General features: G+C 49.9%; 2 protein-coding genes across 2 annotated transcripts; one reads left to right on the top strand and one right to left on the bottom strand.

Annotated features, from left to right (window-relative positions):
• On the bottom strand, window positions 1,582-3,095 carry ACTL7A (actin like 7A). Its single transcript, XM_001924313.5, has one exon. The coding sequence runs from the start codon at window positions 3,029-3,031 to the stop codon at window positions 1,712-1,714; it is 1,320 nt and encodes a 439-aa protein (XP_001924348.1). The 5' UTR covers window positions 3,032-3,095; the 3' UTR covers window positions 1,582-1,711.
• On the top strand, window positions 7,233-9,510 carry ACTL7B (actin like 7B). Its single transcript, XM_001924353.4, has one exon. The coding sequence runs from the start codon at window positions 8,036-8,038 to the stop codon at window positions 9,413-9,415; it is 1,380 nt and encodes a 459-aa protein (XP_001924388.2). The 5' UTR covers window positions 7,233-8,035; the 3' UTR covers window positions 9,416-9,510.

The raw sequence follows: 12,751 nt of genomic DNA, 5'->3' as shown, positions 1-12,751 counted from the left end.
TGTGTGTGCCTTTGGGTGCACCTGTGGCTCAGGACCATAGTAAGGCATTTGGGCCCCTGTATAAGAGGTAGAAATCTATAAGATAACACCAGCTAACAACCCTTGTGATCACCTTCTAGAGGCCACACACTGGTGTTCATGTGTTTGTCTCTGGTAGTTTCATCTGCTGTGTGAGGTAGGCATTTGAATTCAGTTTTACAGGTGAGAAGACTCAAGTCACACAGCTAGTTGATAGCAAAACAGTGTCTGAAGCCCATGTTCTTTCCACTATTTTGTACTGCCTGCCAGTGTTGGAGACAGGGCAGAGAATGTATTGGGGACTGTTCTAAAAAAAAAAATCAGAGGTCCAATTACAAACTGCCCTGCAAGAATACCGTAGATCATGCTGGGCCCTAGAAGGGCTTCCCTGGCCAAGAGGGTCTTTATGTTACTTTGGTTCCTCAGTTGGGTTAGAGTGACCAACATGGGCCAACCTCCCACAAACCCATACCATCAGCCCCAGAACCAGAAGCCTTTATCGTGAGCCCATGTCAAATTCCAGTTGTATACCCTGTAGGCTGATGGAGAATCCGGTCTGGTCGGAGATGAGCAACTGGTGCTTGAAGTGTCTTGAGAATGGCTGCATGTTGTATTCTCATAACCATAGTGCTGGTAACCCAGGATACATCTGCCCCCAATTTTTTAAAGGGGGAAGTCTACATGGTACCTATTCCCTGAAGAGTTTTTCCCTTAAAGATACACATATTTTGCATAATATCCTGGGTTTGTTTCAGCAGCCAGGCGCCATAATGGTTTGGTAAGAACTGGTATTGAGACATAAGTGACTGTTGGAACTTAAAGAAAGAACAGTTAAAGCAGACATCTTTGTCAGTTCTTTCCAGGCCTTCAGAGTTGCTGATGAAGTGTGAAATGGATCTTGTGCTTTGTGGGTGACTGAACAGCATACTAGCATACCAGTCTCATTTGAGGGCAATGTCACACTTCCTATTGGTGTTTATTGAAAGGGGTCTCCTTATAAGTCACAACAGCATTTACTCTAGATAACCTTTTCTTTTCGGCATTTTAGGGCTGCACCTGTGGCATACAGAAGTTCCTAGGCTAGAGGTCAAATCAGCTGCAGCTGCCAGCCTACACCACAGCCACAGCAACGTGGGATCCAAGCGCAATCCACGACCTATGCCACAGCTCACGGTAACGCCAGATCCTTAACCCACTGAGCAAGACCAGGGATTTAGCCTACATTGTCATGGAGACTATGTCAGATCCTTAACCCACTGAGCCACGATGGGAACTCCATCTATCTAATCTATCTTTATCATAACTCCCCCTTGCAAGCAGAGTTTAACAGTACTATAGTGGGGAATGCATAAAAAAAGGGACAGAATAATTTCAGAGGTAGTTTGTCCCCCAAATACTTAAGCGATCAATATAGAATGCATGTTTTTTTGGTTCATAATCACCCCCCTTGCTCCCTTCCCCTCACCCCAACCCCTGCTTCTGTTTTGGCAAATGTATATTTTAAGGTAGATGCTACAGGTATGACGATCTCCTTGCATCAGAAAATAGAGAAACACACAATGGTGGAGGGAAATATGAGGACTGTTTAATACTGCAGGAGTGAACATGCTGGCTCATTTCCCTGTGTATGGGATGGGTGGTCACCCAGCAAAGCTGATGCATGGCAACCAGAGCAACCACGCTTCAGCAGTACTTAGAAGCACCTTCTGTAGAGGAAGAAAGGCCCATGTTCCTCATACTCAAAACGGTGGACCCACAGTGGCTGGAAGCCCTGAAGCGAGGCCAGGATGGAGCCCCCCGTCCACACAGCAGTATCTCTTTCGGGCAACACGTTTACCTGGGGGGTATCATTGGGACACATGCTGCTCAGCTCCTTCTGCAGACGGTTAGGGAAACCGCTGAGCATGGTGCTCCCCCCGCAGAGCAGGATGTTCCCCATGAGGTCTCGTTTGAGGGCGACGTCACACTTGTTAAGGCAGGACACCGTCTGGGTGTGGAGGCCCAGCTGCATGGACTTGATCAGAGAAGGCTTGAAGAACATCTCTGAGCAGAGGAACCTTTCCTGGCACAGGTATATCTGCTGCCCATCTGGCAGGGTGTACTGGATCGTGTGCTCGTTGGCTGGGACTTTCTTCTCTTCAATGGGGTCCAGGGCCACAAAGCAGCATTTCTTCTTGATGTCCTCCACAGTGCACAGCTGGTCCTCGGTGAAGTGTTTCCCCGAACTGTTCATCAGGCTCATCAAGTAAGTGGTCAGGTCAGAACCCGCGTAGTCCAGTCGTCCAGTGATACTGGGCAAAGGATAGCCCTCATAGATGGGGACGACGTAGGACACACCATGGCCCACCTCCACAACCAGGCCGGAGGTCCTCCCGTAGGAATACATGGACAGGCGGGACTGGTAGGCGATGTGCATCGCGGGAGTTTTGAAGGTCTCAAACAGCATCTCCGCGTACTTCTCTCTGTTGGTGTGTGGGCTCAGGGGTGGGTCCGAAACCAAGACTGCGTGCTCTTCAGGGGCGATCTTCATCTCTTGGTGGAAGAGATATTCCCAGATATCCTGCACCGTATCCCAGTCCACGATGATGCCATGTCTCAGAGGATTCATTAGCTTGAGACGAACCTCTGGGTTGATGAGCTCGTGCCCCACAAATGTCTCCTTGCGATTGTCCCCAGTTTTGGCGGTCTCCATGTAGGGCTTGCCCACCGTCGAAGAGATCCTATGGGTGGGCTTTGGCAGCCCGGCAAAGCCGCATTTACAGTAGCCCGTGCCAAGGTCCACGACTACTGCTTTGGTCACCTCCAGCTTGGGCTTCTTGACTGCTGGCGATTTAGTAGGTTCTTCTGTCTCCGAATGGTTGCGGCGAACCCACACTGCCCGCTTCGCTGGGCCTTCCCTCAGGGAGGCCGTCTGGAGGCCCTGGGTCTGCAGGGAGGCCTGTTCACCCCCTCCCTTGGAAGGCCCATCCCCTATGATTGCCGCCTGTGGAGCCCACATGCTCTCAAGAGCCATCTTGTTCTCAGAAAGTTCCTCAATCCCACAGGCTTCAAGGCCTGAAAGACTTAAATGAGAGGGCAACTTGAGAATTTCCCCAATGATGACATCACTGATTATGACATAATCCGGTGACCCAGGGCTTCCCAGATACTGGGAAGTTTGTCCTGTGTTAGGGTAGATTTGGGATAGTGTTTTTGAGGTGACTTACTCTTTTCTAAATTTTGTAATAAACCCTGTTTATCCAATCAGTTAATATTTTTTGAGTGCTGTGTACAAGGCAGGCAGCAGTTAAAAAAAAAAAAAGGCAAAAATCTCTGCCCTTTAGAACCGACGTTCTAGTCAGTGGGGGTTGGGGAGAGACAGGCAATAACCAAAATAAATATATGTTGGAAAGTGTTAAGAGCAAAATGGAAAAGCAAAGCAGGGAAGGGAGCAGGGCAGGGTGGCTGTGTTCATGTGCTTGGGCAGGGCTCCCTGAGACAGTGACACTTGAGTGAAGACCTGAAGGGGTCAGGGAGGGCTCCACGTGTGTCTTGGGGAGTGGCAGGTGCAGATGACAGGGGTTTAGAGCAGGGGTCTACAAAATCAGACCTGCGGACTGTTTTTATAATAAAGTTATATTGGATCACAGCTATGCTCACTCATTTACATATTGTCAATGGCTGCTTTTGTGCTACAACCTCAGAGTTGAGTCATTGCAATAAATACTCTATGGCCTGTAAAGCTAATGATGAATATTGACCATCTGGCCCTTTATAGAAAAAGTTTGCTGATCTCAGAGTCAGAGGATCCCAAGACGACCAGTGTGGCTACTGTGGAGAGAGCCCAGAAATGTGACATGGGAGGAGGGCTGGGGGAGGGTGAGCGGCTCAGACCTCACAGGCCATTGCTAGGACTTTGGCTCTGACTCTCTGTGAGGTTGAAAGCACTGGAGAATTTTGAGCAGAGAGTTGACACTATATGATTTAGATTTCAGCAGGACCAATTGCGGCTGTGGTGACTCTGCCCAGCAATTTTGTCCTGCTTGTTTCTTAGGGCGACCTTCAGAGGAATTACTGCAGACACTCATTTGCACACATACTCCTCCTTCGTCCAGGTCATTGGGTTGGCAATGAAATTAGACCCTATAGTCCCACTGATGAGAACATCAGGGGTCCTGGGTGCATAGCTCCCCCAAGGATATCCAGCCAGCAGTGTCAAGCTCTGCTAACTACAACTTCTTCCCAGGGGTTTCCTATGGACACATCATGATGGGACCTGACACATGTCTCTGAGGCTGCTTGGCTGCTGTCTCACATGTCATCTCTGAAGCCAGGCATGTTGGTGCTGACACCTGATGCTCTCAGGGCACCCAGAACCCTGCCTTAGGTTATATAGCACCATGCTCTCAATAAAAGAGGCAGTCACTGCAATGGTGGGCTTTCTTTTTTAAGGAAGTTACTGGGATGTTCTTTGTTCCTTTTGGGATGTGAGAGAAGAAAATGGCCAAGTCCAGTCTCATGAGCCTTGTGACTATCTGATGGGGGCAGTTTCTTAGTTCAATGGGGAGAGGAGGAGATGGCCTTGAATTTTGAAAGACAGATAATAGGAAAGTACTTTTCTCTGGGATAGCTGAGAAATAGTTTACTTACCTCTGCTTTTCAGGGGTTTACATGGCCAACTTGGGTTGCTTGACTTTATTTCAAGAGGACTTATAACCAAAGGTGTATTTAGAATCATCCACTTTCTTTCTTCTCAATCTACCTTTTGAATTCTGAGAAATCTGGAGTTCTCAGCATGGCTCAGTGGTTAACGAACCCGACTAGTATCTATGAAGATGTGGGTTCAATCCCTGGCCTTGCTCAGTGGGTTAAGGATCCCACATTGCTGGGGCTGTGGTGTAGGCCGGCAGCTACAGCTCCAATTTGACCCCTAGCCTGGGAACCTCCAGGGGTGAGGCCCTAAAAAGAAAAAAAAAAAAAAAAGAATTCTGAGAAGTCTGCAGCCACCTAGTACATTTTTTACTGCTCTGGATTCCTGTAAGAGCCTATATTTAGTGTCCTATTGATGCCATAACAAATTGCCACAAATTTAATGGCTTAAAACCCAAATTTATTATCTTACAATTCTGGAGGTTAGAAGCCCATAGTTAGTCTTAATGGGCTAAAATCAAGGTGTCTAAAGGGCCACATTTCTTCTAGAGTCTCTGAGAGATAATCCTCTTCCTTGCTTTTTCCAGCTCCTAGATGCTTCCTTGGCTTGTGGCCTCTTCCTGCATCTTCAAGGCCTCTCAGACGTTTGCTTCTGTTGTCACAACTCCTTATCTGACATTGACCCTCCTGTCTCCTTCTTCTTAAGACCCTTCTGATTACTTTGGACCCACCCAGATAATGGAGGGTTGTTAATCTCCCCATCACAAACTCCTTGGCTTGTACTTCAAAGTCCCTTTTACCATGAAAGCCCACGTATACGCAGGTTCCAGGGACTGAGGTGTGGACCTCTTTGTGAGCCCAGTATACACCCTCCTCACTCGACCTGTGCATCCCACTGCACAAAGACACTCGAAGCCCGACATGCCATTTCATAGGCTTCTCCCCATGCTCGCTCGGCCTTAGCCCTTTCTGTTGTCATGGGTGGGAGAGAGCTTGCTTAAGGCCATTTGCTCCATCTAGTCTGTGTGGTCCATCAGCACAGGGGCTCTCAGAGTCCACCCTCACATTCTTCAGGCTAAAGCCAACGACACTTTTCACTCCTTTTATTGCGCCCTGCAGGCTTATGTATGCCTGGATGCTCTCTCCTAGTGGAAACCCTTTCCCCTTAGCTATCATGTCACCTTTTGTGACCCTTCTGTCTGGGTCAGCACACGGTGGTATCAACGATGGAAGAATATAAAGACTGATGACACACTGCACCCAAAATTTCCACTGCCTGGCACACCCAACTTTGCACTCTTATCACTAGCCATCTAAGGCACACGTGGGCTCCTGGGGTCTCTGGTGAGATCCCTCTAGGTAGAAACGCTACATTGCTCATGCTTTCTTAGACCATATTTTCTCATGGGATCGCACTGTTTGGTTCTTTGTCCCAAGACTAAAAACCCATAAGGTGATACTTCTTGAAAGGACCCCTGAGTTTGTCTCTTTTTTTGGAGAAGGTCAGTTTGGCGTGGAGGATCTTGTAGGAACCTGATAAATTTGTTCCTTCTGGAGGACAGGCCATCTTTGCTTGGGCAAAGGAAAGGGATTCACCCTTCCTTCTCTCTCATTTCCCACATCTCATCATCTGATGTAAATGCAGTGCTTGAGGTGAGAGGTGTCACAGGAGCCTATGAGAAAGGGTCTTAAATGCTAGATTAGGAGCTTGGATTGAATTGAGGGTAGTTGAGAACCAATCTATTTGATTAGATATTACCTTCTGAATTTCTTTAGAACCTGCCCTTTCCTCTCTTCTACCCTATTATAGCCCTGGCTTAGGCCACCTTCACATATTTTTAAATTTTTTTTTATTTAAAAAAAATTTTTTTATGCTTTCACTTTTTTTTTTTCTTTTGCCTTTTCAGGGCCACACTGCGGCGTATGGAGGTTCCCAGGCTAGGGGTCTAATTGGAGCTGTAGCCGCCAGCCTACACCACAGCCACAGCAACACAGGATCTGAGCTGCGTCTGCGACCTACACCACAGCTCACAGCAATGCCGGGTCCTTAACCCACTGAGTGAGGCCAGGGATCAGACCCGCAACCTCATGGTTCCTAGTGGGATTCATTTCTGCTGTGCCACAATGGGAACTCCCACTTTCACATCTCAAAAGAATTTCTTCAGTGTCTCCTTTCAGATCTGAGAGTCTTGTCCCTCTATATTACAGCTAAACACAAATCTTTCTAAGGTTTGGTCCCAGAAGCCAAATCTACTTTCTTTTTTTCCTTTTTAGGGCTGCACCTGTGGCATATGGAAATTCCCAAGTGGGGGGCGGGGGGGAGGGGGGGACAGGGTTTGAATTGGAGCTGCAGCTGCCAGCCTACACCATAGCAACAGCAATGCGGGATCTGAGCCATGTCTGTGACCTGTACCACAACTTGCGGCAACACCAAAACCTTAACCCACTGCGTGAAGCCAGAGAGCAAACCTGTGTTCTCATGGATACTAGTCAGTTCTTAACCTGTTGAGCCACAATGGGAACTCCCCTATAAGCAAAATCTGACCATTCCCCTGCTTGAAGTCTTCACCGGCTCCCCAGCTGTTGCCAGTTTAATCCAAGCCCTTACCTCTAGCATTTTAGGCCCTGCTAGTTGCCTCTATGACCTCCTTATTCTCATCTGTTTTTCCAAACACCTTTACTGGAAGCTCCCCACCATGCCTCCCTCTGAACTTTTACTCAGGCTGTGTTCTCTGTGTGGAATGCCTTTCCCTCCTCTTAGCCATCTGGCAAATACCTACTCATCTTTCAGTACGTAGGCAGCACCTCTCTGGAGAACTTTCTGACTCCCTTCCTCCTTTTGTACCTCTGTTCTCCCAAGAGATGCCCACCTGCAAATTCCTCTTATCCATTCACCTTCTTCCTGGCTACACTGGCCACTGCTTAGGGTCGTGTTGCTATCACTAGAGCCCTTACACTCTTTTAGGAAACCTGGTCCTTTGGAGTTGATGAACTTGAAGTACAAACACTCCAAGAACTGTTTACTCTCAGGCAAGTCATTTTCATTCTGAGCTTTGATCTATTTCCTTGGCTCTGCCCACTTCCCAGGATTCTGTGAAATGTCATGTGAGGTGCCTCCTCCAGAGTCTGGCTTACAGTAGGGTCTCAAACACTTATCACCCTCTCAGCCAAGAAGGTGGGGAGGAAAAGGTGTTCAGCTAATGAGCGGGGGATTAGGAATGAGGATATAAGAAGAAGGAGCAGAAAACTCTGAGACTCAAGTGTGCTTGGATTTCTAAAACTGTACTGGCCCCCTGCTCTGTCCTGGAACCAAGTCAAGCTGGACCGATGAGGGTGGGGGTGACAGAGCAAAGGCCCGTCAGGGCCAAGCCCTCCCCAGGCTGCCGGAATGGGCCAGCCCACAGTGACATCACAATCACCAGGGGTTGCCAAGGCACTGCTGGAGGTGGATGCTCTTATTTCTCCCCACAGAGCTCTAGGATGTGGATGTGAGAAAGGCACGCAAGGAAGGCAGATGGCGACGAGGAACAACCCCAGCCCTATGCCCATGGGCACGGCTCAGGGTGATCCTGGAGAGGCAGGCACACTGCCAGGGCCTGATGCTGGCATCCGGGACACAAGCTCGGCCACCCAGCTGAAGACGAAGCCCAAGAAAGTGCGCAAAATCAAGGCACTCATCATTGACCTGGGTTCCCAGTACTGCAAGTGTGGCTATGCGGGCGAGCCGAGGCCCACCTACTTCATCTCCTCCACTGTGGGCAAGCGCTACTCCGAAGGGGCCGATGCGGGCGACACCCGCAAGGAGACCTACGTGGGCCACGAGCTGCTCAACATGGAGGCGCCTCTGAAGCTGATTAACCCGCTCAAATATGGCATCGTGGTGGACTGGGACTGCGTCCAGAACATCTGGGAGTACATCTTCCACACAGCCATGAAGATCCTCCCCGAGGAGCATGCTGTGCTGGTCTCCGACCCCCCGCTTAGCCCCAGCAGCAACCGGGAGAAGTATGCGGAGCTCATGTTCGAGGCCTTTGGCATCCCTGCCATGCACGTGACGTCCCAGTCATTGCTGTCCATCTACTCCTATGGCAAGACCTCTGGGCTGGTGGTGGAGAGCGGGCACGGTGTCTCGCACGTGGTGCCCATCTCCGAGGGTGACGTGTTGCCAGGACTGACCAGCCGCGCCGACTATGCTGGCGGTGACCTCACCAACTACCTGCTGCAGCTGCTCAACGAGGCCGGGCACACGTTCACGGACGACCACCTGCACATCATCGAGCACATCAAGAAGAAGTGCTGCTACTCAGCACTCAAGCCGGAGGAGGAGCTTGGCCTGCGCCTGGAGGAGCTCCGTGTGGACTACGAGCTCCCAGATGGCAAGCTCATCACCATCGGCCAGGAGCGCTTCCAGTGTGCCGAGATGCTCTTCAAGCCCACCCTGGTGGGCAGCAACCAGCCCGGCCTCCCCGCGCTCACGGCTGCCTGTCTGAGCCGCTGCCAGGAGGCGGGCTTCAAGGAGGAGATGGCCGCCAACGTGCTGCTGTGTGGCGGCTGCACTATGCTGGACGGCTTTCCCGAGCGCTTCCAGAGGGAGCTGTGCCTCCTCTGCCCTGGCGACAGCCCTGCAGTGGCTGCTGCTCCTGAGAGGAAGACCTCCGTGTGGACCGGCGGCTCCATCCTGGCCTCCCTGCAGGCCTTCCAGCAGCTCTGGGTCAGCAAGGAAGAGTTTGAAGAGCGGGGAAGTGCAGCCATCTACACCAAGTGCTGAACCAGCGGTGTCTCGATGGCCAGGCCTGTGGACAGGTGGCCACAGGCCACTCTATACACATTTACAGAATTTCACATAAAATTTTAAGGTATAAATGTCTCTTGTCTTGTCTGGATTTCTTGTCTGATAGCAGAAGGTGGTGGGGAGCTGGGCTTAGACGTATCAGCACCTTGTGCTCTGCTGGGTCAGGATCAGCAGGGGGGTGGGGGAAGCTCACTGGCTTCTCCTCCTTTGCCCCCCTCCCCCATGAGGGTGACATCATCGTAGAGCCCAGAGTGTGACTTCCTATTCCATTAGCTCTTCAGGATTCAAAACCCAATCCAACAGATACATTGCTTGCTTACTCATGGGCCAAGGGGGGAACAAAGGCTCAGATTAAGGGACTGGCTTGGGTCACATAGTTAAGTGGTGGGCAGGAGACTTACAGCTAGTTGTCTGTTTCTGCCCGCAGCTGCTTCACTGCTTGAGCGTCTCCCTAACCAACCCTCACTCCCTGCCCCCTTCAAAGGTAGAGCCCATGGGCAGTCTCCCGAGTGCGAGGCGCCATTTCTACCCATCAGTAGCCCTCTCTTTAGACCCTGGATAAAACTGCAGCTGTTCTGGAGTTCCCTGGTGGCCTAACAGTTAAGGATTCAGTGTTGTCACTGCTGTGGCTTGGGTTCAATCCCAGGCCAGGGAACGTCTGTGTGCCATGGGCATGGCCCAAAAAACCCCCTCAAATTGTAGCTATTTTTACAGAGAAAGAGACACTGAATCTGAAGGGAGTTAGAGGAACCAAGAGGCCACTTAGAAATCATGTGTGTCTCTCCCTCCTGTAGAAATGGGGAAACTGAGGACCAGGATGGAAGAGGCCATGTCAGTGGTTGAGATGAAGTCTCCTGACCCAGATCATGACTTCTAGAAAAGCAAACATGACTGCTTTAGTTTGGGCTGCTATGGCAAAACACCATTGACAGGGTACCTTATAGACAACAGAAATTTATTTCTTACAGTTCTGGAGGCTGAAAGTCTAAGATCAGGGTGCCAGCATGGCTGGGTCCTAGTGAAGGCCTTCTTCTGGGTTGCAAACTGCTGACAACTGGGTGTGTTCTCACATGGTAGAGAGGATGAGGGGGGCTCTGGGAGCTCTTAGAAAGGCACTAATCCCATTCATGAAGACTGCCCTCCCAAAAGTCACCTCTCAAAGGTATCTCCTAATACTATTACCTTGGGCAATAGGTTTTCAACATATGAATTTGGAGGCCTGGCTTGGGGGTTGGGAGCGATGGTTCTTGGCTACCTTTAAGCACTTACCAAGCATCTACTCTGGGTGAGGCCCAGAGCTGAAGACTGAGAAATGGCCAGAATGTGGCCCTTCCCTTGGGATCAAACGCAGCTACTGGGGGATCCAGTGGACAGCGACAAAGCCTGAGCTCAGTGTTCCTGGGGGTGGGAAGATGGAGGTGGTGTACTGGAAAACTCTTAAGCAGAGAAGTGCTAGGCGTGGTGACCACTTAGTAGCTTTAGGGCTGAGGGAAGAGCCATCCACTCTGTGGGATTTCAGCTGGTGAATGACTGTCTAGAAGAGGGTGGTTCCTGTCTCTTCTCCTACCCCCATCTCCCGACAGGGCTCATGACCAGGGCCCCAGGGGCAGTTGTCTGCGAAATCAGACATCGATGAGCTGTGCAGTCTGATGGGCTATCAAATATCCCGGAGCCACATCTTACCTGAGACAAAGACTACTGTTTGGGGGCACTCTGGGGGGCTGCCTCTGTGCTGGGGCCTGAAGCTTAGGGAAGAAATGGACATGGTCTTTGTCACCTAATGCCTTGCCATGTAGTCTTTCCCTGCTGCCTAAAATTGGGTCTTTGGGATTTCCCATCGTGGCTCAGTGGTTAACTAGGAACCATGAGGTTGTAGGTTCGAATCCTGGACTTGCTCAGTGGGTTAAGGATCCATGTTGCCATGAGCTATGGTGTAGGTCGCAGATATGGCTTGGATCTGGTGTTGCTGTGGCTGTGGTGTAGGCCGGCGGCTTCAGCTCCAATTAGACCCCTAGCCTGGGAACCTCCATATGCGGTGGGAGCAGCCCTAGAAAAAAGGCAAAAAGACAAAAAAATAAAAAAATAATGAAACTGGGTCTCTGGCCTGGAGTTTGAGTTGCCCTGGGGCTGACAGAGCCTTTGTGCTACCCGGGAACCTGGGCTCTTTCCTATAGTGAGAGTTGCTGATTGGAGGCCTGGAGGACACATTTTATTTGGCCAGCACAGTATATAAAATTTTTTCTGGAATGTGGATTCTTTCAGTCGGGGGGGGGGTGCACACACACGGTTTTTTTTTCATTTTTGGCCACCCCGTGCCATATGGAGCTCTCAGGCCAGGGATCAGATCCAAGCCGCAGTGCCAACCTAAGCTGCAGCTCTGGCAACGCTGAATCCTTAACACACTGTGCTGGACCAGGGATGGAACTAGTGACCCAGTGCTCCCAGGATACCAGTGCCACTACTCCCGTTGTGCCACAGCAGAAGCTCTTGGGTCTATATACTTTTTTTTTTTTTTTTTTTTTTTTTTTTAGCTTTTTAGGGGCACACCTGTGGCATGTGGAGATTCCCAGGCTAGGGGTCGAATTGGAGTTACAGCTGCCGGCCTATGCCATAGCCACAGCAATGCCAGATCTGAGCTGTGTCTGTGACCTACACCACATCTCATGGCAATGCTGGATCCTTAACTCACTGAGCAAGGCCATGGATCAAATATGCATCCTCATGGATACCAATCAGGTTCATTAACCACTGAGCCATGACGGGAACTCCTAGAATTCATTTCTGTTGCTTGTAACCCAAGAACCTTTCCTTAATACTGATCCTAAAAACCTGATGGGATACAGAGAAGGAAATGGAGGTTTATAGAAGAAAGTGATGTGCCCCAAATCACCTAGGCAGTTAAGCTAGTGCTGCACGGAAACGCCCTTCCACCTGCTGATGTTGAAGATCCCTGAAAACCATGTCTGTGTCTACATATCTTCTCCAAAATCTTCTCTTTATCACCCCCGCCCCCACCCCATCCTTAGCAACTCCTCCTGTCTCCACAGTCACAGCTTCGGTGCCCTCACGGCCTGGTTATCTCCAAAAGCATCCCTGTGTGGCAGCTACAAAAAAAGACTCTCATCACTTCATCTTTGACATAAACTTATTTAAGCCAACCACAAGCATGACAGGAGGTTTAATTTTTGTAGAAAAATATGGGTCAGTGAGTTTTAGCTTAAGATGGCTGATTATGTGTGTTTATCTCCTCTTCCTCCTAGACTTCATTGAAGTGACAGTAGAGGAATATAGATGTATAATCCACAGCAAATG

Source organism: Sus scrofa, chromosome 1, assembly GCF_000003025.6.
Source record: "Sus scrofa isolate TJ Tabasco breed Duroc chromosome 1, Sscrofa11.1, whole genome shotgun sequence".
Lineage (NCBI taxonomy): Eukaryota > Metazoa > Chordata > Mammalia > Artiodactyla > Suidae > Sus > Sus scrofa.
This window is presented reverse-complemented; position numbering and strand designations above follow the sequence as displayed.

Excerpts from the sequence above, each read along its gene's own strand:
- ACTL7A (XM_001924313.5), bottom strand. The coding sequence starts at position 3,031 with ATGGCTCTTGAGAGCATGTGGGCTCCACAGGCGGCAATCATAGGGGAT.
- ACTL7B (XM_001924353.4), top strand. The coding sequence starts at position 8,036 with ATGGGCCAGCCCACAGTGACATCACAATCACCAGGGGTTGCCAAGGCA.